The sequence below is a fragment of the Lutjanus erythropterus genome, chromosome 12 (assembly GCF_056507025.1).
Source record: "Lutjanus erythropterus isolate fLutEry1 chromosome 12, fLutEry1.hap2, whole genome shotgun sequence".
Classification (NCBI taxonomy): Eukaryota; Metazoa; Chordata; class Actinopteri; order Lutjaniformes; family Lutjanidae; genus Lutjanus; species Lutjanus erythropterus.
In genome coordinates, this window is record NC_139328.1 from 34,010,842 (window position 1) to 34,038,412 (window position 27,571).

The 27,571-nt window shown below is 38.9% G+C and overlaps 2 protein-coding genes across 2 annotated transcripts in view; one reads left to right on the forward strand and one right to left on the reverse strand.

Moving 5' to 3' along the window:
* LOC146318286 (uncharacterized) overlaps window positions 1-27,571 on the forward strand; it is a 228,298-nt gene that overhangs the window by 148,369 nt on the left and 52,358 nt on the right. The window lies entirely within an intron of this gene.
* On the reverse strand, window positions 848-27,319 carry klhl20 (kelch-like family member 20). Its single transcript, XM_084732168.1, has 14 exons — window positions 27,199-27,319; window positions 20,483-20,546; window positions 17,235-17,492; window positions 17,042-17,150; window positions 14,858-15,064; window positions 8,651-8,809; window positions 8,432-8,526; window positions 7,521-7,636; window positions 6,224-6,407; window positions 5,929-6,072; window positions 5,458-5,591; window positions 3,614-3,822; window positions 3,226-3,332; window positions 848-1,959 (listed from the first exon to the last, which is right to left on the reverse strand). Exons 2-14 carry the CDS (start codon window positions 20,503-20,505, stop codon window positions 1,875-1,877), a joined length of 1,830 nt encoding a protein of 609 aa, XP_084588294.1. The 5' UTR covers window positions 20,506-20,546; window positions 27,199-27,319; the 3' UTR covers window positions 848-1,874.

Consider the following 27,571-nt stretch of genomic DNA (forward strand, 5'->3'; position numbering starts at 1 on the left):
TAAAAAAAAAAATTGTATCTGAACCTCTCTGGTTACATCTGATAATGTGAAGCCTTAAGTTTGTTTGAAGCATACTGAGGCCTTTAGAATTAAGCACTGGAGCCGACAATAAACCAGCAACACAGGTGGATGATTTTGGTGTCGAAGTCTTTTCCACCGAGAGCTTGGATTTGAATTCTGAAGAGTGGCTGTGTCATATCAAACACAGAGAACATACCATGCTGCTGCTAGCTAGCTCACTAATACATTTTACTGATTCTCTGTGCTGCTAACAATTTAAGTACTCAGTATCAGCCAATGCACAAAGTTGAAGTACTGGAATTGGTATCAGGAAGGAAAAAATGGAGTTGCAACATCTCTATTACATCTGAAAATGCAAACCCTCAGTTTGTCTGAAGCATAATGAGGCCTTTAGAATTAAGCACTGGAGCCAACAATAAACCAGTGACACAACTGGAGAATTTTGGTGTCAAAACTCTTTCCACTGAGGGCTTTGATTTTAATTCTGAGAAGTATGTGTGTCATAACAAACATGGAGAACATACCATGATGTTGCTAGCTAGCTAACAAATAAATTTTACTGTAGCTCTGAGCAGCTTCAAGTTGAAGCACTCTATATTGGCCAGTGCACAAAGGTCAGGTATGAGAATCGGTATCAGGAAGGAAAAAACTTGTATCTGAACATCTCTAATTACATCTCTTGACGTGAAAAATCTTGAGTATGTTTGAAGCATATTGAGGGCTTTAGGATTCAGCAATGGAGCCAACAGTATACCAGCAACACAATTGGATGATTTTTGTGCTCAGGTTCTTTCCACTGAGGGTTTAAGTGAACTAACAAGCCATGTAGTGTATTCCTTTAATGACACAGTCAACATTTGAACTGAAATCGTCAAACACCCAAGGTGATAGCAAGCCTCCTGTAAAGTGCAGCAGCAGAGCCCCGTTCAAGTTTGGGAGTAAACGAGTCGCAGGGACTTCCTCATCACACATATCCCTCTAACACTACCCACCTTACTTCCTTGGGACCCTTAATGGTGAAATAAATTATGTTTTTCCCGTCTGGATATTCAGCCTAAACATATAGATGCCTTCACAAGGTAACTGGCTGACAGCGTTCTACTGTTTAATGCTACACATGAGGTCCAGAGACATAACAGCCACAGCTGAGATGTACAGTATGCTTCGAAGCCAAAAGCAAAGTAGAAAAAGAATGAGATTTACCTCTGACAGTCAGTATGCAATACTGTAGTATGCATGTGTCTCCAGGAAATAATCAATCTCACACAATGAGCAGAAGGGTTGCTGGTCCGCTGGCTGTTTCGTTAACTCATTGAGGGCGGTGGTCAGTAGCCAGAAATTGGGGGCTGGCGTTTTAGGACAAGGGAACGTGATAGAGGCTTTCACAGTTGAAAGACTGAACTTCTTAAACCTCAGAAACGTAACATAAACTCCCCAAGTTGAGCTCCAGCCATCACACACGCCAAAATCAAATGTCCCAGAGTGACAAGCTTGGAGGATGAAAAGCTTGGAGAGATCTCATGAGAAGAACCGTCCTCTCCAAACCGGAAGCTTAATGGTTCTTGCTAGACTTCTGCTCTCAGTGCACTTCATGGTGACCGCGGTCAGTCAATGAAGACAACCAGGGTATTCCAAAGTTAATGACCTCAAAGTGGGGTTGGGGGATGAACTACAGTTCAAAGTCTTTTTTTTTTCCTCTTTCCGTCTCGTCTCCCCCCACCCCCACGTTTTCTCATCCTCGCATGAATCACAGCGTCTCTTTTGGAGGCACGAGAGTCGGTGAAAGGAGGCATCCATTGCAACGTGATGAGAAGTGTGTGCGGGTGTGTATGTGTGTGGCGGAGGGGTTGGTGTTACCATATGTGGGATTCACAGTGAGTCATTTTAATGACGCCCACCCCTCCACCTAGCCGGCGGTAGTTCATTCCTCCGTACAACCTGGAAAGAGTCAGTGAGAGTTAAATGATGAGGAAGGAAAAGTTCAAATTTTTCGTGCAGTAGAAATGATAAACTTAAAAGTAGGGTTGGGACAATTTCCGGTTTTACCAGTCCAGTCCTGTGAATGAGCTTGAACCGACCTAATTTAACTGACTAAAATATGTCATTATGAGACGTTCTGGTGGACTAAAGAAGACAAAAAGCAGCTCTAAATGATGTCAACCCTTGTGTGACATTTCACAGAGATAACAAGCACTCAAATAATCAGTAGCAAAATAAACCCAGTTTGAGAAAAGTAACAGCTTCCTCAGTAAGCACAAAAATGACAACTATCATCTTTTCCTGTGTCCTTTTCGGATTAAAAGCCCCCTAGTCCTTTTGCAGTGAATAGAGAGCCATAATTTCTTAACAAGGCTTTTATTGTGAAACATTTGATAGACGATGACTTACAACTCCACTCTCATTCTTTCTCTCTACCACTCGCACGGCCTTACAGCTACAGCAATTGTCATAATATGGTAATACAAACCTAATAATAGGCTGGGCTGGTATCTTTTTTTCCATACCTTTATACCTTCCTGACATTTCGCCAGGATATACAGTATATGACTGTATTTGTGTGGCAAAACATTATTAAAAGCTGGTGATAGAAGTCAATGTAGCATTTATGACGTTAGCCTTCTTAGGCAATTCTTATTGGGTGTAAATATTTATGATCCATACATTTATGAATACATCGGAAATAAGCACTCCTATTCCATAGATCCTTGCTGAAGGACCTGATGACACTTGTTGCCATGGATACCAATACTCATCTGGCTGAACAGAAATGATTTACACATGTATCATGTGGCTAATAGACTGCTTGCATAATTGGAAGTCATGTCAAAATTAACTTATGTATTGCAATATGTTCATGCTTCTATATCAAGTTATATTTAATTTATTGGCAAGGAAACCTTTGCTATAGAGCAGAAATAGTTTCTCCATTGACTAAGTTCCCTCTTTATTTATATTTTTATTTTCCATCAATAAAAAACAGCAACTTCTATGTTCCAGATAACTTTATTCACCATGATGGTACTGAAAATCATACCTTTGGGATTTGTAAATACCCTGGTATCCCATAGTACCTTGAATACCAACCCTACCTAATAATCATGTTAATGATTCCAAATCATAAATTAATAGAAACATGTTCGAAGTTTAATAAAGTTGTGTTGTAGCTGGTATTAGTGCTGTGTTGTTTTGGTTGGTGGTGCTTACCTCCACGTGTTGGCATCAGGGTCGTAAACTTCTATAGTTTTAAGATACGTCGTCCCATCGAAGCCTCCAACTGCCATCAGCTGACCGTTCACCACTGCCAAGCCCACCTAAAGTCACACACACACAAACACACACACACACAAGTATATTTCAGCCTCATTCAAGTGTTTGATAACAATTTCAGTAACTTACCATATGACTGTGAGGTTGAAACTATGCAAAAACAAACCTCATATTTTAAGCATACAAAATCCCAGCACACACACACACACACACACACACACACACACACACACACACACACACACACACACACACACACAGACACACACACACACAGACACACACACACACAGACACACAGACACACACACAGACACACACTCACCCCACTCCGCCTGGACGTCATGGCCACGACAGGAGACCACTGGTTGGTCCTGGGGTTGTATCGCTCTGCACTGCTCAGCTCTGTGGTGTCGTCTCTCCCTCCGACGGAGTAAATCATGTCCTGGTAGACGGCGCAGCCAAGGTGCTTCCTCCTGGTCCCCATGGGAGACACTGTGTGCCAGCGGTTCTCTTGAGGGTTGTAGCGTTCCACTGAGGAGGGCAGAGAAGATTGAAAGCACAAAGAGGAAAAGGGGGGTGTTAAATGATGTGTTTTTACTTTGACAATGAACTAACCATGTAGTGGATGACCTTATGCTGCACTTTAAGGCACACTGACTACTCCGACCAATAAAACCACCTCCACAGGTCTGAATGGATGGTCCCAGCCTGCATTATGTCTCACATGGAATTAAGGAGGGTTAATGCTCTTTGACTGTCAAACTCTTCCACTGCTCTCTGATTAGGGGTCGACTAATATGTTTTTTGCAGGGCAGATATTGAATAATAGTTATCAAGGAAACCAGTAACCAATATTTGGAACAGATATAACATAACTCTGCAGCAGATATACCAACCCTGGTGTCACAATTTAGAATAATACAACACCCAACACCAAACACTATCAAACAAAATTATCTTAAAACAAACAGTGCAGGGATCTTTCTCATTTCTTGAAGCTAGCTATTTTTAAAATAAATGAATAAACTGAATACCTCCCCCAAGTTTTACCAAGAAAATGAAGCAATAAATAAATAAAACTGGTGAAACTGTAAGGACCAGTGTGTAGGTTGTAGTGGGATCTAGCAACCTCAATCTCCCCTCTAAGCCTGCAGGAGAAACTCTGGATGTAAAGGATCAGTGTTTGGTTTGTCCGTCCTAGGCTACTGTAGAAACATGGTGGTGCAACATGGCAGACTCAGTGGAAGAGGACCTCATCTTTTCATCAATCGTATAAAAAAAAAAAAAAAACAATCAGATAATCGTTAAAATGCTGAATATTGAATGTGATTATGGTTTTACATGATTGCCATTTAAAAATCTTTTTACATGTTTATTTATATTGAAATTACATGCTACTGTCTATTTACCTACTTTATTCGTTTACTTATTTACGTTGACTCAAACACTTTATGTGATGTGTCTCTACATTCTTTTCTCTTTATTTCCATTTATTTCTATTGAACATTTATTGTTTTCTCTTGTTTTTATTGTTCTCATGTCTTTTACTGTTGCGTCTTATGTTTTTAGTGTTGTTTGCTTGCGTTTTCCTTTTACTTCAGTTTTGGATTTCTTTTGTCATATTTCCTCCTGGATATCCTGCACTTCTGTTTTGTCTGTCAAAGTGTTTCATAAACTTTGTTTTAAGGGTGCTATATAAAATAAATGTATTATTATTACTGTCATTATCATGATTGGCTCTGGATGTTTCACACCTTTATTTTGATGGAAAAAACTGGATAACATTCAAGAGATAAAGGCTGATTTGGCAAAAACCCAAACGGGTTTCTGCTAGAGATGATAAACATTAATCAATGGTTGATTACGAATTTCATCGAACAAAAAAATTTGATCAATCTACTATTGAATAAAGATTTGAAATTATTTTTCTGAGTGTGTCCACATATCTGTTTAATATGTAGATCTTTATGTCTTTACGTCTTTTTTTGTGTATTTTAATAACCATTAATCAATTAACTGATTGTTAAATTTATCAATGATCAATTCAGGAAAGTGCTTACAATTTGCAACACTAGTTTCTACCCATTTCCAACTTCCTAACCATCATTCTTGTCAGAGCTGCTGGTTAATTTCAGATTGTGCTCATCACCTGACTCAGCACCACACCTGTGTTTAATGGTGACGTCCCATCAGACCCTCCTACAGCGTAGAGGAACCCTCCCAGCACAGCCACAGCTACACCCAGCCGCCTGGTGCTCATGGAGGCCACACGAGTCCATTTGTTCTCCTTAGGATCATACCTACAGCACAGGGAGGACACCGTTCTATTGCGTTACAGCACCAATAAAATGATTAATTCAGCAAACTATACATCAATATAAGATCATCATTGTATAAATCTTTTTTGGCAATTATTTATGATGAATGATTGTTCAAACATGAAGTTTAAGGGAAGTTTCTAGAAGTTAAACAGATCACGATGACGAAACTTGTCTAACTGAAGGGAAGACACTGAATTACCTCAAGGAAACAACAACAACAACAACAACAACAACAACAACAACAACAACAACAACATCTAAAACAAGAAACACGAATATGAGATGCTTCCACAGACAGTTGACACAAGACAGATACCTTTCTACAATGTTGAGACAAGACACTCCATCCTGTCCTCCTACAGCGTACAGATAACCACCGAGGACAGCCACTCCCACACTGGTACGACAGGTGCTAGTGGGGGCCACATCACTGCTCCACTGATTGGTCTTCGGATCATATCTGTACAGAGAGAAAGAAGAAAGAGAAACTATGTTTTTAATTCTATGTATTTTTTAATAACAAAAGTGGAAAGACAAGAAGAGCACCAAACATTTTTTTTAAAAAGTTGAGACAAATGAGAATTCCCAGATAAGGCTGCCTGAGTGATCACCTCTCCACAGAGTTGAGGTACGACGAGCCGTCGTGACCTCCCACCGCATACAGCAAGTCATCCAGGACGCTGACTCCGACACCACACCGCCGTTTACTCATCGATGCCACCATCCGCCACTCATTGGTCTGGGGGTCGTAACGCTCCACGCTGGAAATGGCGTCACCGCTGCACCAACCACCGACTATAAGACACAGAGACATGAGGGAAAAGACAAAGGAGAGCAAACAAGATTAAATTAGCACAAACATGACGCAGCGAAATACACTTTTACAATCCAACAAACTGGCAGTGGTGTCTCCACGTCTTCTTATTTGATGCAAAGGGAAACCCTGGTTTTTATCTACTGCCCAAAGTCCACAAAATCCCCTCTTTGGAGTACCAAATATTTAATCCTTAGCCTTGAATACTAAACAACATGATGTTATTGCATTCACAACTCTTTTGGCTCACTGAACGGTTCTCTTACCCTGGAATTCCCCCTTACCACCATCATATTCTAGGTGGTTAAAAGATTAATATCATATTTAAACTTAGAAAGAAGTTAGGTCATGTTCTTTTCAAGGATCAAAATAACATTTCTACTCAAAGTGATAGCCTTTCCTTTCTTATTATACAACCCTGTCTGTATTATCTTTGGTGTAGGGTCAAGATGGGATTGAAAGATGTGCCCAAATTTTACCCAAATTACTTTGTCATTCAACTATATCTTTGTGGTTTTGGCTGGCTTGTCTAGTTTTTACATGTATTCTATACTTTTTTTAATGCCTTGGCCTATGAGAAGTTAAGGAGACATTTGTAACATATTTACTGCATTTACTGCCACCAGCACAGTTTCTAATTCAGTGAAACATATTATAAAATGTCACTTTATGTGGATAATTTGTTACTGTATATAGATCGGGTACCAACACTTCCTAATGTCCTAGATATCTTCGGCAAATTTAGTGCAACATCAGGTTTTAAGATAATTTGAAATTTATTTTTCCGAAGCATGAATGAGTCTGGCAGGCAGTGAGTGGCAGCTACTTCATTCAAACTCCAGTGTGTTATTTCAGAGGAGTGGGCTTTTGTTTTAAGGATAATGGGCTTAACTTAACATTGACAGACAACTGACAGTTATAAACAGCTGATCAACTTACAGTGGATACTCCCATGATACTCATAAGGCTGGGGAGTATCATTCTTTTTTGAAAATAAGAAAAAATAGAGATATTGGTGACCTTTGGGTGTTACTTCCCATACCTACACCTTCCTATAATAAAAATACTAATACTAATAATAATAAGGGACTGACCTGCAAAGAGTACCTCTCCACAGCGGATGGGTTTCCTTGGCCGGGTTCTGGGGCCCTGCATCAGCGGCCTCTCCTGCGGCAGCAGCAGGTAATTCTTAGCTTCATCAACCAGGTCTCTGAAACCACAGAAATACAAGGTTACATATCATCATCGTCTTTACATTTTCTCCTTTCAGTATCTGTAGTTCAAAATCCTGAAGAAAATAGAAAAGAATTCATAAATGTCTTTAAAGAAATCCACACAATTCCTGAATCCAGATTGGCACCATTTTCCCACCAAAAACACTGAAATTGATTAATTTCTTTTTATTTAAAATGCACATCACCCAGAGAGTCCCTTTACAAAGTACACTTTTCAGCAAAAACAACAGAAAAGAAAAAACATGATGCTACATGCAAAGTAGACACACACACACAGGTAATAATGTTAGTTCACCCAATAGAATCTACAAGAACTACTTTCTTTTCCACTTGAAAGAAAGTAGTTCCTACATAAAACTGCTTCCAACAAGCTCTGGGGATGATCTTGAATAACTAGGTCATGATTTTCGGAAGAAGACAGTCGTTTTGAATTTTTCAAATGTATTTTTTTGGCAGTGTCATTTAGTCTCATTATATTGGAGAAAACGCAGACATCTCTACGGCTGATATCTTCAAAACTCTGCAACTCACACCAAAACTATCTTGATGGACAAACTACACTACAGGCCAGAGGAAAAATATGCATTTTTAAATTTGCAACTTTAAAAATGAAGATCATATAAGTGCAACATGGATGAGGTTCCCAGTGATTTGGGTTCTCAGCCAGTGAAATTGGGAAAGATTATAATAAAGAAAAAAAATTCCAGCCTGGAACTGTGAATATGTTGAGTTGTTGAAGACGAAACAGTTGACAAACAAACAGCACCCACCTGCACTCCTCGTCACTCTTAATGAGGGGGTCTGACCCAACGGTGCCCACCAGGAACTTGGGGCTGAGCAGTGGCAGGCGGACATGCTGCAGCACCTACAGAACATAGGAAACACACATCAGTCCTACAGTGCTCCTCTGCTACATCAGAGGTAACATATATGACTGGATTCTACACTAATATCAGAAGTTGTGGTAGGTTCTCTCTTCGGCCGCAGACCTGGGGCAGCTGCGGTCTGCGCTCCTGGATGCTGTATTTCACCCAGGCCATCACGGCGTTGAAAACCTGCTCCTCGCTCCGCACGTTGAGCTCGTCACTGGAGATGATGTCGATCAGCTGGTTGGCAGGCAGCAGCATGAACTCTTCACTTTCCATTACCTGTGACAAGAGAGCGGAGCAGTCAGTCAGCAGCTCAGCCACAAAGAGAGAAACAGTCACTTCTAATTCTCCTCTGTCACTAAACTCCTCGATCTTCAAAACCACTCAATCACTGGCTGACTGCCTTCATCTGAATTTGAGGATTTAAAGCTTATCAAATATATGGCAGCTGAAAATCATGTTCTATAGATCCTACATGTTGTTATATGAAAGAGACATGTTGACACTGAATAGAATGAAAAACACTGGTATAATTAAGAACATTAATAAAACTGGCTGCATTATAAATTAGTTTGACCAGATCCAGGGCTCTGGTATTACGCAGAACTAAAGATAATTAGTGCTGGGAAGAGTCCAATAATCTGCTGATATGATAAAGATTAGAGGAGAAAATTATCTGGTTTTATTTTATTTGAACTGCACCACTCTTTAGCATAGAGTGTAATTATATATATTGTCCACAGGATGGAGCTGCTGTTAAACTTGTTGACAGTGGCTCTACATCTGTTCCTAATAACTGACTTGACAGGTATCTAAGACAGAACTGTTCTGGGTTTCAACTAGAGATTTTATTTTAGTATCAATGAATGTGCCAATTATATTCTAGATTTATTGTTTTCGGGGTTGAACAGAATGTCATTTTTGACACTTTTGAAGCCGCTACCAAGGTTTTCGAATGAACGTTTGAACTCCTGCTGTCATATTTTATGAAGTCGTCACCCTAACAGCCGGTTCACACTACATGCTTCAGCAGCTCCTGTGTGTAGAATTACTAGTTTCAGCACCCATATCAACAGGTTAGAGCCAGAACATGTAGAGCATTTATTTTGGTCTGATGAAAATGTATTGTTTGGCTTTGTTACATATTCTTCCTCCAAAAAGAAATCAACACTACTATCATCAATTTGATCATATTACTTGTAAAATCACATATCCATCAATGTGAATCTAAACCTTCTTTTGTAATTTTCGAAAACAAACTCAAGCAATGCTTTGATTCCATCCCATATTCTCAAAATATTAAATTTATCCACACTCTTTAATATTTTTTTACAACGAACTGATTGATTTCTGTCTGTACTACTGATCCCCTGGAATTATTGTTGTCTGTTTTTTATATGTGTAATTCTACTGCTGTTTGTAATTAAGTAAAAAAAACAAACAAACAGGTTAGTGCAGCCACACATACTGTGTGAGCAGCATGTGTGTGTCACACACGGCTGCAGCCACGCTTCATCTGGAAATTCAGTGGCTTGCTTATTTTTTTCCACATGACACACATGATTCTCAGCAAAAATACAGTAAAAATGATCTGCTGACAGTCACACTGACATTGACTATATCTATAGAATCTGTCACCAACATTACAAAAAAAGAATCGGGTGAAGAGCAATATTTTTCTTTTTCTCTTCTCCCTCCATCCATCCCTCCATCTCTGAACAAGGGGGGAAATAACTTGTTGCCCTGTGTTTACAGCTCTCTATAAAACTCTTCTGCAAACTCGGTTGTGAGGCTGCTGCTGAAAGCCCTACATATTAACACAAACACAGCCTGTGTGGACACAGGAGCTGCAACAATTAATCGATTGACTAAAAAAGTCAAAATTCTCAGGTTTCATCATCTTAAATGTTCATGTTTTCTGGTTTCTTCACTCCTCTCTGACAGTAAACTGAATATCTTTGGGTTCTAAGTAAAACAAGACATTTGAGGACGTCATCTTACGTTTTGGGAAACACTGAATGACATTTTTCCACATTTTCTGTCATTACAAACAACTCCTAATTAATTAATCAAGAAAATGATCAACCGATTAATCGACTATGAAAATAGTCATCGGTTGCAGCCCTAGTGGACACCACAGTTGTGCCAGCCACAGTAGTAGGGCTGCAACTAACAATTTTATTCATAGTTGATTAATCTGTTGTGAGTATTTCCCAAAGCCCAAGATGACGTTCTCAAATGTCTTATTTTGCCCATAACCTAAAGATATTCACTTTACTGTCATGAAGGAGCAAATAAATTAGAAAATAATTCACATTTAAGAAGCTGGAATCAGAGAATTTTTTTTCTTAAATAATTATTCAAATCCATAAATTGATTATCAAAATAGTTAGTTATTAATTTAATAATCGATTCAGGATCGATGAATCATTGTAGCGCTATTCAAGAGATTCTGCCAAAATCAAGAAATCCTCACTTTCCATCAAATGAGAAAACAAATGACAGGTAGAGTCATTGTTTGTGTCTGTTTCTCTGTGAGTCAACTTGTTTGCCACATAAGCCACGGTTTGTTAGAAATGTCATAAACTTCTCAATTATCGCCTGAGGCAGCAAACATAAGAGTCAGATACAAGACAAGAAGACAGTCTGTCCACCAGCCCACACAGCTGAACAGCCTGAAGCCTGTTTCCCCTTTCTGTTGACTCACAAACTACAACCCAGCATTGTTTTCTGCCTGTCTGAATTCAAGCCTGTGGAGAAAAAGTTTATCTTCATGCTTATTATTATTACAAGCATAAAACCAGCTGCATAAGACAAGATGTTTGTATAAAACGCGAGTGGAAGTGAAACAGAAAATCTGACTCTCTCTTTGACTGCTTACATTAACTGTGAACAGCAGTGTGCTGAGAAGCTGTGAGGCTCTTAGAAATGTGACAGCTTCCCTCTTCTTCTGTGCTGCGTTGGCACGTGTCTCCAGCTCATCTTTATAATCATGAGTCAACAGACTGTCTGGCCTTTTTCCATGTTTATATTCTATGTCAAACTATACTGTCACACTGGCAACTGTATTAGTTACTGTGTGCACACATCCTCGGGCTCAGAGAGAGGGTGTGTAAACAGTGCTGGAGAGAGAATCGAGACAACAAGCCAAGTGAACTGGGAGCGTGTGACATGATTTCCTGCTGATGACATTATGTAGCAAGTAACCACAGACACATGCTCGATTCCTCATGCTTTCTGGAAGAAGCAGCTTACATGAAAAGAATCCATGTTGTTATTAATTTTCCTGCAGAAACCAGATTCCACAGCTTTTAATAGTATGTTTTTACACACACGTGACAAAGATGAAAGACAAGGAAAGCACAGCTCTGACAGGATAAAAGGAAATTGAATAACTCTCCAGCTGCAACTCATTGTCCATTAATCTGTGGTTTATTTGCTTGATTAATCGATTAGTTGCTTGGTCTATAAAATGTCAGAAAATGGTGAAAAATGTCCATCTATGTTTCCACAAGCCGAGGATGACGTTCTAAATTGTCGTTTTGTGCACAACCCTGAAATGTTTGACCTTTTATTCTGAAGAAATTACTCAAACGTATTAATCAATGTCAAAAAAAAAGTTGCAGATTAATTTAATATCGATCACAGCTCTATGTTGCCTAAAGCAACATACAGCAACATAATGAATTCTAGCCATACATATATACATATATATATATATATACACACACACACACACACACACACACACACACACACACACATATAAATATATATATATATGTATATATATATATATATATATATATACATATATATATATATATATATATATATATATATATATATATATATATGTATATATATATATATATATATATATATATATATATATATATATATATATATATATATATATATATATATACATACATACATACACACACACACACACACAGTGCTCTTTCAAAAACTTGTTTAAAGCTAAAAATATTATTGTTATTTATTTGGCAAATTAAAAAACTCAAACAACTAAATAGTCCTTTTTCACACATAATAACCAAAAAATGGCCTCCTTTGGCCTTGATAACAGCTTGCATTCTTGCTGACATTGTTTTTATGTACTTTTCGACAGTCTCTTTTGTTACTGAGTTCCAAATAGTTTCTAGCTGTTCCCACAGACTTGTTTTAGATGAAACTTTTGTGTGATCAATCTTTGAATCTACTAAATCCCAAATTTGTTCAACATCAAATCTGGACTTTGACTTGGCCAGTCCATCAGTTCCAGTCCTCCAGATTCTTTTTTCTTGGTCAAATAGTCTCTGCACAGCTTTGAAGTTTGCTTGGGCTCATTGTCTTGTTGGTAATATGAACCCACGGCCAATCAGATTCAGTCCAGAAGGGATTCCATGATGCACTGAGATGTTGCGGTAGACGTTCTTGTTCATGACAGCATCAATTTTCACTAATTTGACTACGCCATTTCCACAAATAGAACCTCATACCATAATGGAATCTCCACCATGTTTCACTGTGGGTCCAAAGCATCTGGCATCAAAACGTTCTCCAGCTTTTCTGCGGACATAAACACGACGATGCTGACTGAAGAGGTCAAACTTGGACTCGTCCGTCCAGAGTACCTTCTTCCAGTCATCAACAGTCCAGTGTTTGTGCTCCCTGGCAAATCTGAGGCGTTTCTGGATGTTTGCAGGCCTCAATAATGGCTTCTTAGCAGCTAGTCTTCCCTTTAAGCCTTGTTCCATCAGTGGTCTGAGAAAGTCTCCAGAATGACCATAAGCAGACTCTGATCTAGAAGCATTTATCTCTTCCTGAAGATCAGCACTGGTCTTCCTTCTGTCTCTAGTACTTCAAATCTTGAGGTGTCTGACATCTGCTTCAGTTAACTTTCATTTCCTGTCTCTTCCTTGGTGCATTTTGTAAGTACAAGTCTCTGCAGTTGACTCCAAAGCACACTTGACCACACTGTGAGACACTTTATGTCTTTCCCTACTTGTCTGTAGTATTTAACAGTATTTTTTTCAGCCTATTTGTTCCCTATTTGAGATCATCCAGCATCATGAAGTGCTTTAATGCCGACTCTCTCATTTTCAGTCAGCTCTCGACGTTTTACCATTTTGAACAGGAATGCGGAATTTCAAACTGAATTCAACCTTTTATGTACAAATTTGAGCCGACTCACTGGGCTTCTCTGAGAAGTCAGAAATTAATCAAGGATAACATTCAACCACTTCAACTAATTTTAATTTTTTATAACTATAATTTGACATTTTAATCAAGAAATAATAATGTGCTTTACTATTTTTTCTGGTTTTTTTTTATAAAACAGCAAATTTGAGAATTCATGGTAACAATAATAATTATATTTTAGCATTAAAAATATCATTTGCTTAAAGAGCTTCTACATACTGGTGTATTGACCATTACAGAAATGTAAAAAATAATTATCAATGCTGTTAATTTAGGGCAACTGTGGCATAAACCTCACATTGGGTGGTGGTCTAATAAATGTGTTAAGTACTGTATATATGTTGATGTGTATGCTACATTTAGAATATTTCCACCCCTTTATGTTGATCCAGACAGCCTTTTCCAGCACAAAACCACTAATATAGATATAAGCCAAGCATCCTTCTCTCAAACACGACCAGACTCAAAATCAGTCATTTTACCTCACAGAGCACAGGAGCTGCTGCTCTACCGCTGCCTCAAACTGTTAGTTTTTTGTGTTATTGTGTGAATTTGGTGCTTTAAAATGTTAGTTCGGATTCACAGAATTCAAACAATAACACAATGAAACTAACAGACTGAAGCAGCAACAGTCCATAAACTCCTGGGTTCTGTGAGGTAAAATGTTTTTGCAAAAGGAGTCTGGTTGAGCAACAGAGAGCAATATTTGGCTTCTATAACAGCGGTATCAAGTCGGAAAAGGCTGTCTGAAGGCAAGGTAAAGTGGTGAAAATAAATATACATACAGTACACACTTAAACTGACAGTGATTTTTTTAGGTGGATAAAATCAGTTTTGTTGCTGACCCTGTCCACAGCAGTACATTACTTAGCTTCACCAGTTCTCCTGCTGCTTCTCTAAACTGGGGACATGTTGACTGACATTTACTGTAGGTGATAGACTGACTGTGGATGAGTACGTCATATAACCTCACTTAAAATAATCCAAACTATCATTTTAAGTGTAAAATACATTTGAGAATGCAAGAAAATATCTGTATTCTCATTCCAGAGCATTTATCTTTCTGCACCTTCAGTCTAAATTTACCTGAGTCATCTAGTATAACATGTGACTTCTTACCTCCTGAAAATTGTGCTGGGTGAACTTGTCTGCAATGCGGAGCAGCTCGCGGCAGGAGTGCGTGTCTGCGAAGGCCCTGATGCCCAGACAGTTCGAGGGGTCCAGCTGTCTCTTGAGGAACTCGCAGCAGGCCTCCTGGATCTCAGCCAGCTGGAGGAGGCAGGCGGCGGGGAGCAGCGTCTGAACGTTTCCCTCCTCTACGGTCACCTAGGAGCAGGGAGGAGGCCGGCACATCAGACACTCTCCACATACAGCACAGTCAGACAGGCATGAAGCTGCGACTGGTGAGCCACTTGAGCGAGAGTTGTTGTTTGCAGAGTTTTTCTCGTCTGAGCTGTGATACCCTGCAGCTTCTTCCACAGGCCTCTTGATGGCCTCCTCACACTGACAGTCAGTCTGAGGATGCTCTAGTCAGATTTACAGCTGCGCTACTTTGGTTGAATTTTTTATGACAGAGACATTACTGTGCTCTGAGGCATACACAGGGTTTTCCCTGCCTATCCAACACAAAGGCAGGCCACCTTTGTATTTTTGGCTAACAATTCAGACAAAAACGTAGCCTAAAGGCTTTTTTATGCCAAAACTACTGTGGCCTTTATTAGCAACTGCTTTGGTTTGCCTATACCAAGCATGCACACAAGACACAAGGGTGCAAGATCAAGGTAATCTTGAGGCAAGCAAAAGTGTGTTTGTAATAAAAACTAAGTTAGCTTAAATCACAGAAGTGAATAGAATTCGATCTCAATCCTCTGTAGCTTACTGTTTGTGCACTGATAGTTGACAGATCATTTTAGGCCTGCGACTATTTTCATAGTTCATTAATCAGTAAATAGTTGTTTTCAATGTCAGAATAGGGTTAAAACTGTTCATCAGTGTTTCTAAAAACCCATGATGACGTCCTAAAATGTCTCAGTTTACCCACAACTATAAGATATTCAGTTTTCTGTCATAAAGGAGTAAAAAAATGAAATATTCACATGTAAGAAGCTGAAATCAGAATTTTGACTTTTTTTCTTGAAAAAATTGATGATCAAAATACTTGGTAATTAATTTAGTAATCGATTAATTGTTGCTGCTCTAGATTATTTAGAAAATACATCTGCATGTTAGCATGGATTAGCGTGGTCACAATATTGGAATTTCTAATTTTGATACAATACACTGAAAAATGTCTATATTCGATACTATGGGGAAAATCTGACACAACATTTAGGCCATAAATTTTTAGATTTTCATTAAAAGATAAATATCACAATGCTATAACATGACAACAGATACTGAACCGAAAAATGAGACAAGTGAGAGAAGACAGCACCATGAGGAAGAGAAAGGAGGCGTGACTGTATGGGCACTGCAGTGGTTTGTGTGTCAATTTGCTGTCAGAAAGAAGAGACAGCAGCTGATACCAGAATATCCATACAGTAGTCAAACACTGTTCAGACTGCTGTGCTTGTATTTTTCTCTGGGTCCTATTACCATTCAGTCCATTAAAAAGTGTGTGATAGTCAACCCATACCTGTAATTAAACTCCCAATTCATCCTGTTTCTACCTGATCAGATACAACAAATCAGTCAGTTCACTGAACCACCATCAATAAATTACCATTTGAAAGACTTTTCTTTTCATACTGACTTCATAAAAATTATAATTTAAAAAATTACTTAATTAGTCTCATGCAGCACATCTATTCTTTCTAATATGTGAATCATTTATTTTACATAATTACTTGAATTGAATATAGCTGCATTTTTAGCTTCCATGTCATGTGATCTAATGACTCAAAACACGACACAAAAAGGAGATATTTTTATTAGACTTGAGTGTTTCTTCTTTTTTATATTAATATATTTATAGAAAATTCATGATTTTATTCAAATATGAGGCACTGTGCCCTTTTGTCCCCCTTCTCTCCAGTTTCTTTGTCTGCCCTCAAGTTGAAAAGCAAAAAATGAAATGTGTTTTTTTTCACACTTAGGTGCAGGGCCCCCACACTGTGAATGCTCCACATGCCACGCACATTCTCCAGCTGTTGTCACCTTTGTCTCAAAAAATCCAGGGAAAGTTCTTTGCCATGCTGACTATCTGCATGCTCATGGTCAATGTGGTTATGCACTCTCATCAACAGAGACACAAGGCATTTTGTGTCCAATCCCTAATGCCAAATATTCGGCTGCTACTGTTACCTGGGAGGTGTAGGCAAAGTCTATGAGCAGCTCCATGGCTCTCTCATCGATGTCACGGATAACCACTTCAGTCTGCCTGCTCTCTGCCAGCTCTCCAGTGAACATCGCCCTGCAGAGAACACAGGAATCAACATATTTTACTCCCTCCAGTTGCACTTCACCAGATGTGAGCTGAATCGGTTTGTCTGAGTACCTGAAGTAGGGGCTGCAGGCGGACAGGATCACACGGTGAGCGTAGATCTTCTTGGCGCCCACCACCAGCACCACATCGCAGAGCTCACGGTGTTTTCTCAGCAGGTTGATCACCTCCAGGGTCTGTCGGGGGTGTTTGTCCGAGACATAGGGCATGCGCGCAGGCTGGGGGACCCCTTCAGGGAGCTTGTTGGGGTCCCCCAGAGTACAGCGGCTGGTGATGTCCATTCCAGTGGCGTCTTGGCGTGCGCTGGTGGCCCTAAACATCAACCAGACGAGTAATGGTTAAGCGAGTAAATATATCCCCAGTTTTCACTTGATTTCTTAACATCTCTTTCCACTGGCGGCTGCTAAGGGGAAGTAACTTTACTTCAGTCAGCCATAAAGACTGTAGATCAGCTCAGATCGCAGTATAATAGTTACAGAACAGCTGTGTGTTGTGTTTGCTGCCACAGAAAAGAAATAAAAAGTCCCTGTTTATTTCATGTTACCACAGCACCTTTGCTGTGCTCTTCACAGCAGAGCTGCTCCATGAAATGCTAACTTAGCATTAACACACAGGTGCAGTGGGTGTGAAATTCAAGTCCATTACTCAAGCAAAAGTGCAAATACCACACCCTGAAAATACTCCACCGCAAGTAAAAGTTCTGCTTTCTGAACTTTACTCAGGTAAAAGTATGTCTGTATAACGTGTCAAAAGCAAATGTAGCATTGTGCAGTAAAATGGTTCCTGTCAGTGTTATATGCATCGGCTATAGTATAATATATCTGGTATAATCTGATGCGACTACTGTATGTATGCTGCATTGTACTGCAGTAGATATTTAAGTTTAATTTTAGCTACTTGATAGTAGGGATGTGTGCGATTAGTCAATTACACATTTAAACGTCACCATCCTCGCTAGTCGGCACCAGAAATACTAGTCAGATAAACTATTTAGCAATATTTTATTCATGCACAGTGTCAGTTAAGTGTTGCCTGTCATATTTATGCAACTGCCCTCCAGTGGTCGGGGATGCAGCCCCATTAGATGGCGGCCCCTCTCACCCAGCACCCCAAGGGTCCACGCAACCCTGGATGCTTTCACCAGCAAAGTCAGGCAGATGGCAGCTCATAAAACGAGTGCTGCTTGCCAGTGTTTTGATATAGAAAATGGAAATAACACTGAATGTAGACGAGAGGGCTGCTGGTGGTAGCACTGCTAATGTTAACAACGCTGTGTCAGGCTGGCAGCTAACATCTCCAGGTAAACAATGTCATTTACCCCCAGACACTGTGACCCTTTTCAGTCTGAAAAGTTGAAGCATTTAGTGAGTAGTTGCCATGTTTTGTAGGTTAATGTGCAATGTTTATATTGCATGGCACAAAGCGGCACACATTTAACCAGTATTTAAACTATGATTTGGTGATTGTAGACTGTGATTAATGGCTTCAAATGGCTCTCAATACACACAGTTTTCAGACAGTTTTTGACATATATCAATTAATAAATTGTCCTTAATTGTAACTGCTTTCTGAGTGTTTTCTTACTATTAGACATTATTTGAGAATTCACAGTATGTTATTTTAAAGAAAACATGTACATCAAGATAAATATATATATATATATATATATATATATATATATATATATATATATATATATATACACACATATCGCATGTCATGGAATAGCTTAAAAATATTGAGATTTTATTTTTAATCCATGTCAACTAAACCCAATTCCGAACCGGACACTGGAGTAATCCTTTGTTGTTTTGCGAGAAGGGGTGTGATGCCCTTTTTTTGTTTGTCATTTCTTTAAGTTGAACCACATAACAGAGTATCTGGAAAATGCTTATGGTTTATTTGTTAACCAAAGCCAAACAGATATTTTAGACACGTTTCTGTTCTTGTTAATAAATGACATTTGTTGATATAAGCAGTGTACCTGTGAATCACTACACACACCTGATCTGCTGTCTCAGTCTTTGGTTATCAGCTGAGTCAAACATAGTAACTTGGGTCATTGGTCACTAGATATCTGGTGTAAATGTATCTCCTGCAGTCAGTTCACTCAGTGAACCCAGACATGGTTTGAGAGCTGTACTTAGACGATCATTTTGGTTCTTGGACGTGGGTGCACTTCAGATCATGTTCCCAAAACCCCCTGTCATCTGGATTCATCTGACACAACATGTGGACTAATCATTATGGCTGAGGCAAATTACACACACTATGAAATTATTTTTCTTCATGAACTTTTTTTGGTCTATTTGCCAATTAGGGCTGCACATTTAATCACAATCTCGATCCGTACATCTATGCGATCTTAATCACTGTGATTAATACATTAAAGGTATAATGATCAGATTGGTATTGGCAGCTACTGAAGGTTGCAGTGTCGATACTGGTACTGGACATGAAAAAAATACTATGGAGCCCTCCGTATTTCCTGATAGAAAGAAAATAAAAACTGCTCACAAGAAGGTCTGTGGATTATCTTGAGTAACCGGGTCACCATTTTTGGAAAGAGACGCTGGTTTTGAATTTTTCAAATGTATTACTTGGTGCTTTGTGCACCACAAATCAAGTGCTATTGGAGAGAAGGCAGAAATCTCTATTGCTGATATCTCCAAAACTCTACAACTAACGCCATAAAATGATCTAGATGGTTAAAAAGCACTACAGGCCACGGAAAAAAAAAAAAATTATGGGGCGAACTGTCCCTTTAAAACGTGGGTCTGGCAGGCTGTTATAGAAGCTGAGCATACATTGCTTTCTTTCCTTTTTGTCTTGTTTTAGAGCACCACCAGGATTTTACATAATTCATTTCACAGCAGGGAGCCTGCATGTCTCCTGCTACTTTAATGTGAAGGATAAACTGCATTAATTCTACAAACCAGAGGGAGACTCATCTCTTCCAAATATTTCAGACAAAACTGTCAAGGTGGGTTCTGCGCAGAGCCCCCAATGAGGAGCCTTTGATCAAGAGCAAACTGTGTACAGCAGGGATCTGTCTGCCTTGTAGACAAGCTTATGTGGTGACATAACAGGACAGGTGCCACTGAGTCATGGGGGGTTTCACACAAGTTCCATAAATACTCATTCTGAAGCATTTTCATCACTAAACTGGACAGAACAAAATGTTTCCTTTGAGTTAAAAACCTTGGCTATGCTTTGATTAAGACTAAGAATAACACCCAGGGATTGTTGATTCTGCAAAAGGATCGTAAACCCATTCTTTAAGCTTTTAATACCACACCTACCTGCGCATTGGCTTTGCGTCCATGCACTGAAGAACAATGTCTGGTCCCACACCTTGAGGTTAACCTACAAAGACAAACAGAACAAATCAGACTCTGTCAGTCTGTCTTCTGCACAATGTAGAAGGAGTTTAGAAATTCCTTGTGAACGCAGAATGTGTTTGTCACGAGAGCACTTTTTCAATTTCCCTGTTCTGCATTTAGATTTTGGTCTACAGATTTATGTGATTGGTTTGCTGAACAAAAGTCTACAACAGCCTCTTGTGAAGGCACAGTAACTGCTTTGTCATTGTAGTTTGCAGAAGTGGGAAGGAACTAAATACAAATACTTTGTTACCTTACCTAAATAGAGTTCTCAGATATCTGTTGCACTTTGATAAACAGACCTGTTACTTTAGTTTTAATACTTTTGGGGGGAATAACTGACTTTTTTTTCACCACACGCTGCCTTCTGACATCACAACTTCAACCTAAATGGATGCAACAGTAACACATAGAAAAGATGATTCCTTCGTATATTCATCGCTGCATATCAGGCACGGTCAACGTAACAACACAAAAATGACATAACAAAACGAAAAAGAAGCAACAGGATGGGAAACACTGTAACAAGACACAAAATAATAAAACAGGGAAAAACAGAACAGACATCACAAGATCTAACAAGTAAAGGTGCAAGACTGTCCAAATTATTGAGTAGAATGATATTAGATTTTGTGATACTGTATCAATTCTCAAAACACTATATCAGGATATTATTTTCATCAGATTTGTGGTAGTAGTTAATTTTGTGTTGTGTTTAAACTCCAGCAACTGTCATCTATCTTCCCTTCTCTGCCTGCATAATTATTTTTTTAATTCAAATGTTATAAATATGGCGATTTATTCTTTACACAATTATACTTTCCTAAAATTAGATTTAAAAAAGTAGCAATATATCAGCTTGCTTACAGTATTGCAATATACTGAAGCATAACCCCAGTATCATGATACGTATCATATCACCAGATTCTTGCCAATACACAACCCTGGTAACAAGACGGAAAAGACGTCTAAACAACAAGACTAAAAACAACAATCTAACAAGGCAAAAAAGATGTAACAAAATAAAATGAAAGATGACGAGACAAAAGATGAGGAAAAACAACTTGAAAGATAGCTACTTATTATTTTTATACTTCATACTTTATAGTTCAGACCCCATACTTTTTCTCTTTTACTTGAGTAAAGTTGAATCAGCACTTCTAATTTTACCAGAGTCTTTTTTTACACAAGTATCTGTACTTCTACTTGAGTAAGAATGTGTGTACCTCTGGTAGTTTGTGCCACACTTCTGTCATGCTACAACACAAATCTGATCTGTAGTCCCCTCTCTTAACAAGCCTGAGATCAGATTGGTGCACCTCCTTACAAGGTGTCACCAGTTTATGAGACACACCTGTGCAAACTCTGTACACCTGTTGCATTGTGATCAAATACCGTCGTCTGCAGTAAACCCTGCCTTTGTCGAGTTCATGATGTACAGTTTTTATTGACACTGTGTCCCAACAGGTGTTTCTGCTTTTCTGTTACCCAGACACATATGTAAATGGGGTTGGATATATTATGAAACACTAGGGAGGTAACAATTCCAAAAACTCAAGTATGATAATACTACAGCCGCAACTAACAATTATTTTCATCACTGATTAATCTGTCAATTATTGTCTCCATTAATCGATCAAAGGTTAAGCCCATAAAATGTTGGAAAATGCTGATGATGATGTTGTCAGATGCCTTTTCATTGTCCACAACACAACGATATTCACAAAATATTCACATTCACATGACCTAAGTGTGTGCAAAAAAGTGGCATGAATTGTCTTTGGCAAAGAATGTTCAAATTATGTATGAGCAATTGCAAAACAAAAACAATGCAGGAGTCAGCAGCAGTCCTTTTCTAAAATAAAAGTAATGAAAGAAAGTAAATAACCATGTAATATCATCACAGTCTAGTAAAGTAGATATATGTAGATATATGTTACATCCATATGAAAAAAAATATTAACACAATATAATCCAGTCCCAGCTTGTCAGCCTAATGTAGGGTTGCTGCCATCCAAACTGCCACTATATAGGATCATTACAGTTTCCCAATTAGTTACAATGACAATGGATGTCGATTAGTGTCAGTTCACCCAAATGAATTAGAAGGCTGAGATAAAACAAGAGTGGAAGGCGAGTCCTTCTCTCCACAGCATTCAGACAGCCTCTCACTGCACATTTGGACCAAAGCAATAACCAAAACTATAGGAGTATGTATAGGACTGTTTACTGATGTAGATATGTGACCATAATCAGTCATAGAGAATAGGGTTGTCACAATGCCAAAATGTTAAATTTTAACACAATACTAGTACAAAAAAACCTATTCAATACCTCTTTCAATAACAGCAAAAGACAAAAGTCCTAAGCACACAAAATAGATTTTTCCCCTTCTAAAAAATTAACAACCTGCACACAGTGCTGGTACAGAAAAAGTCACTGAACACTGTCTGGTTTTGCTGCAAGCCAAATTTCAGGGAGGACAATAAATACTGACGTGAATGTGAATTTGAAAAGTATTTAAGCATCAATACTTGCTGCTGGAGCCCTACTACAATGTGCCATCACTTGTACATGTTAAGCTGGCCCCACACTGATAATTGGGCAGATTTAAGGTCTGCTTCGCCCCTCCCAGCAATCATGGGTGTGTTTTCAATTTGAGGCTTTTCTGACTAGATTATCTGTCCAAATGATCCCTCTGTGTGAGGCGGTGACAGACCAGGCCAGCTTTAGTCATTCTGTGGTTCCTGCTCTACATTAACGAGCACAAGCCCAAAATGATCAACAAGTCAGGATCTCACCATGGAGCGTTACTGACATTTGTGTTATTTACTTTATCTTGTGAAGCAGCTGGATTCACTAGATTGCGAGGTCACACAAGCATCCATCTTGCCAAGCTTTAAGTTATCAGTCTGCGTCCACACCAGTGGTGCAGCCACTTCGTGTCTTTGGAGGAACTACTGGTAGGTCCGGACATAGTTTTAGGTGTGACGAAGCAACTCGTCACAAACAGTAGTGGCTCCTGAAGAGGTTAGCATAGATACTGCGATAGCCAAGCGTTTACTATTATATGCAGTTAAAAACAAGTTGTCCTTTACAATGAAATTCATCCTTTGACTTCCACTCTGAATGTCGTTGAACAATGAGACAAATATAAAAGTGAAGAAATAAAGATATCAATAGGGCAACTAAGGAACATTGTGTACAACTGTAATATAAAGTATCAAGAATACACATTAGGGGTGGGAATCTTTGGGCACCTGCCGATTCGATTACGATTACGATTCAGGGGCTACGATTCGATTATAAAACGATTATTGATGCATCTTTATGTATATTGATGCACTTTTTCACAAACACATTTCTTTTTGTCTCACTGAATAAGCATTCGTCACTTGCAATTTTTAAAAACAGCGCATTTGTAATAAGAATTCATTTCGATTATATTTTATTAAACTATTGGAAATATGTGCAAACTGGAAAGTACCAACAGTAGCCACTAGTAGCCGCAGCAACAGCAGCCTGCCGTCTCCCCGACTCCTCCGTCGGGTGGAATCGAGTTACGGCTTCTCATGTTTGTTGTGTTGCCAAAGTATTTTATTTTAGCTCGACACAGCTTACATATAACGTGGCTCTTGTCCAGTTCGCTTCCGCCGTCGACGTTGTAGAAGCCGAAGTGTTTCCACACGGCTGCTTTTAAATTAGAAGGAGCTGTTCGGACCTCATGGCGAGGTGGCTGCCGGTCGGCCATGTTTGTTTTCCGCTGTGCGCGTGTCGCTCCAGGTGCGCGTCCCAAAGTGTCCCGGCGATGACGCGTACCGCGCTTCTTAGTTCCACATTATTTAGAAGCTTCCGTATCACTTTAATTAACAGATTTAAATAATCGAAATTTGGACGTTTGTGAATCGATTCAGATTCGTCCACGTCCGAATCGCGATGCATCTAAGAATCGGAAATTTCCCCCACCCCTAATACACATTATATATAATGTCCATCAGTTATACAGAGCAACATCCGGCATCAGTTATATCAGAACTGGAGAGTATTTTTTCATTGAAAGAAGATCAAAGAACAGCACTGAAGGCTTTTCTCCATGGAAAAGAAGTTTTCGCTCTTTGGCAAGAGTTCGATCTGACTGATTCAAGACATAATAGATAACCAATGATCTAACAAATGGTTTTGAAAGTGCTTGCCCTTCTCCAAACACTTTCTATTGTACTGTTTAACAAACCATCTGGCCTGTCAGTAATCATTGTTGTGATTTTGTTAAAATGTGCTAAAAAGGTTGAGAAAGTATTCATATACATGCTGAAATCATCTAACAAACTGTTAAACTGAAAACCTCTTAATGAACTGAAATCATGTGCCTTTCAATGTCAGTGTTTTCACTGGCACAAAACAAACCCACATTGCTGCACCAGACTGTTACTAACGTTGGTTGATGCTGGATAGTATTTACTGAGTTTCTCAAAGCAAAGGTAATCAAACGCCGTTTTAATGATAGTTAAAATTTGAAACGGCACTACTAACTGGAACTTTACTGTGGTTGGTATCATGAAACCGGTACTATGGCAATGTGATAATAACTTACTGTAACAGTGCCTTGACTGTTACAGTAAGAATTACGGCCAATTAGACTGTTAAATGTTTACATTTTTCAAAATTAAGAATGAAAAAGGTGTTTTCTACAACTATTTGTTTTCCTTGTTGTAATGACAATCTATTGAACCATAACACTAACACCTAAGTACATATCAACTCATGATTCGACTCATTTTTGTGTACCATTATGCTCCTAATGACAAGGTAATTGTATTGAGCCGTAATGCATTTAACAGATCTAACTATTGTACTGGTAACTTAGGCCATGTTTACATTACAGCAGTCTTGCTTATAATGGAAAGGTTTTTCCTCTACATTTTAAAAAAGTCTGCATTTAGATGGCAACATGAAGATTATCCCTTTGCACAGAGATCTGCAAAAATGACTGAAAATGCTGTAGTGTGCATGCGAGGCCAGTAACTGGCAGTGTAACTTTCTAATGAAGCACAGAATAACACCAAGCTTTCTTCTACAGAGCAGTGAATACAAGAAGAAAATGGCGAATGCTCGCTTGAAAACAGGTAACTTAGTCTGAGCATAAGATGAAGCGGGGTTGTTACTCCGAGTAACTCCAAGCTCAGTAGTACACCAAAGTTTTTGTTGTCTTCCTTCTTGTGCATAGGTGTTTGATGGAATCATCACCATTTTCACAGGAACCTCATATTGTCAGTTTAAACAGAAATGGTAAGGCTGGCATACAAAGATTATCCTCTGGAATCAGTTTTAATAAGTTGGCATTTTCAGGCCCACAAAACGTTGTTGTCATGGGTAGGGGTGTCCCAATCAGATATTGATATTGAATATCGATCCGATATCAGCCAAAAAAAAGAGTATCGGATTTTATCGAAAAGTTGTATCGGGACATCCCTAGCCATGGGAACACACTACCAAAACACAACAAAAATTACAGTTTAATGTTGAAGACGTTGTGCAAACAGCACCGTAGTGAGTTTGCAAGTTACTCATAGGTAATCAATCAATCACAGCACTCAGCTGTGATTATTCTTATCATATATTATACTTTGGAGAGCAGTACTTCCATACAACTGCCTGGAGGTTCAGAGAATGAGTGGAATACATACTGCATTGTGGGTGAGTTAATGGATTAATTACAATCCTCCTTTTCTGTATTATTATAATAAATTTTTGCATATTCATTTGTTGGTGAAATAATCATAAATTCAGTACTGAACATTGTTGGGTGGGTTTGGGAACGAACTGCCACAGAATGCAGCAGCTACATTAGGCGAAGCAGATCTTTCAGATAACATTACACAAACCCTATTAACCTGACCACAGATCAGGATTAATTAGTGGGAAAACAGGAAACCAAAACGGATCCTATTGCAAGGACTCAGCAAGACGTTCACATAACGTACCAGTAACGCCAGCTTTGTTCCAAAATATCCCCAGTGCCAGCCCTGTCACTTCTTACAATGACCCGATTATTAATAGCAAGCTGCTTTCTTCAAAGTTGGGCTGAATGTTTGTTGTTAGCAGATTCAGCACATAGACAGATCCGGATGCGAAGTCAGTTAGCTGGTTAGCTAATCACATTTTCAATCGGTATGCTAAGAATTAGGTTCCAGTGAGGTTTGTCGATAGTTGTGGCAGAAACGAAAGAGCTAAACAGAAAGAACTGGTGCTTCACGGACTATTTTTATTTACGCAGAACTCTGAAAATCAATGCGCTAGTTTAGCTAACATTAGATCACTACCGAGGATGTGTGGGAACGCTGTGTGCTATCGCTAGCACTATGTTAGAAACTCCACAGGCAACAATACCAACGTTAATGTGAGTCCATACAACCAAATAAAACGAAATGTAGCACAAAATGAAGACATTCCACAGTTAGCAGATATGTAGGGTAACGTATCTGTGGCCGCTTGAGAGTCTGTCTCAGCATCAGGTCAGAAAGCACGGATTGGCTCTAATAAACTGGAATGCTAACGATAACTAAGTTCTTGTGTTGCCACAGTGAACAGTCACAACTATCTGACAACAAAGTCGACGTGTTGAAGACAGGCTTTACCTTATATTTCCATCCCTACGACAGAGAGAAGCCGCCCAGGTTGCTAATGTTTACAGTTTAATGCCGTCGGTTAAACACTGCTGCTTTTCTTCCTCGGTGTTATTATGCGCATGCCAAATACCAAGCGCCACTTCCGGGAAAGTGGGCTTTCAAAATAAAAGTATAGTATGAGATTACGTCATCGCATTACATGTAGACAAGTTGGTGGGCTAAAATTAACAGACATAAAATACAGACTTCAAAACTATAATAATATATCGTCCGAAGGATGTTAATTTTGGAATTCACAATTAGATAATATAAACCTATATAAAAATCTACTGATATAGGTGATAAATGCCTCCTTTGTGGCACTGGGCCAGAAACAGTTATG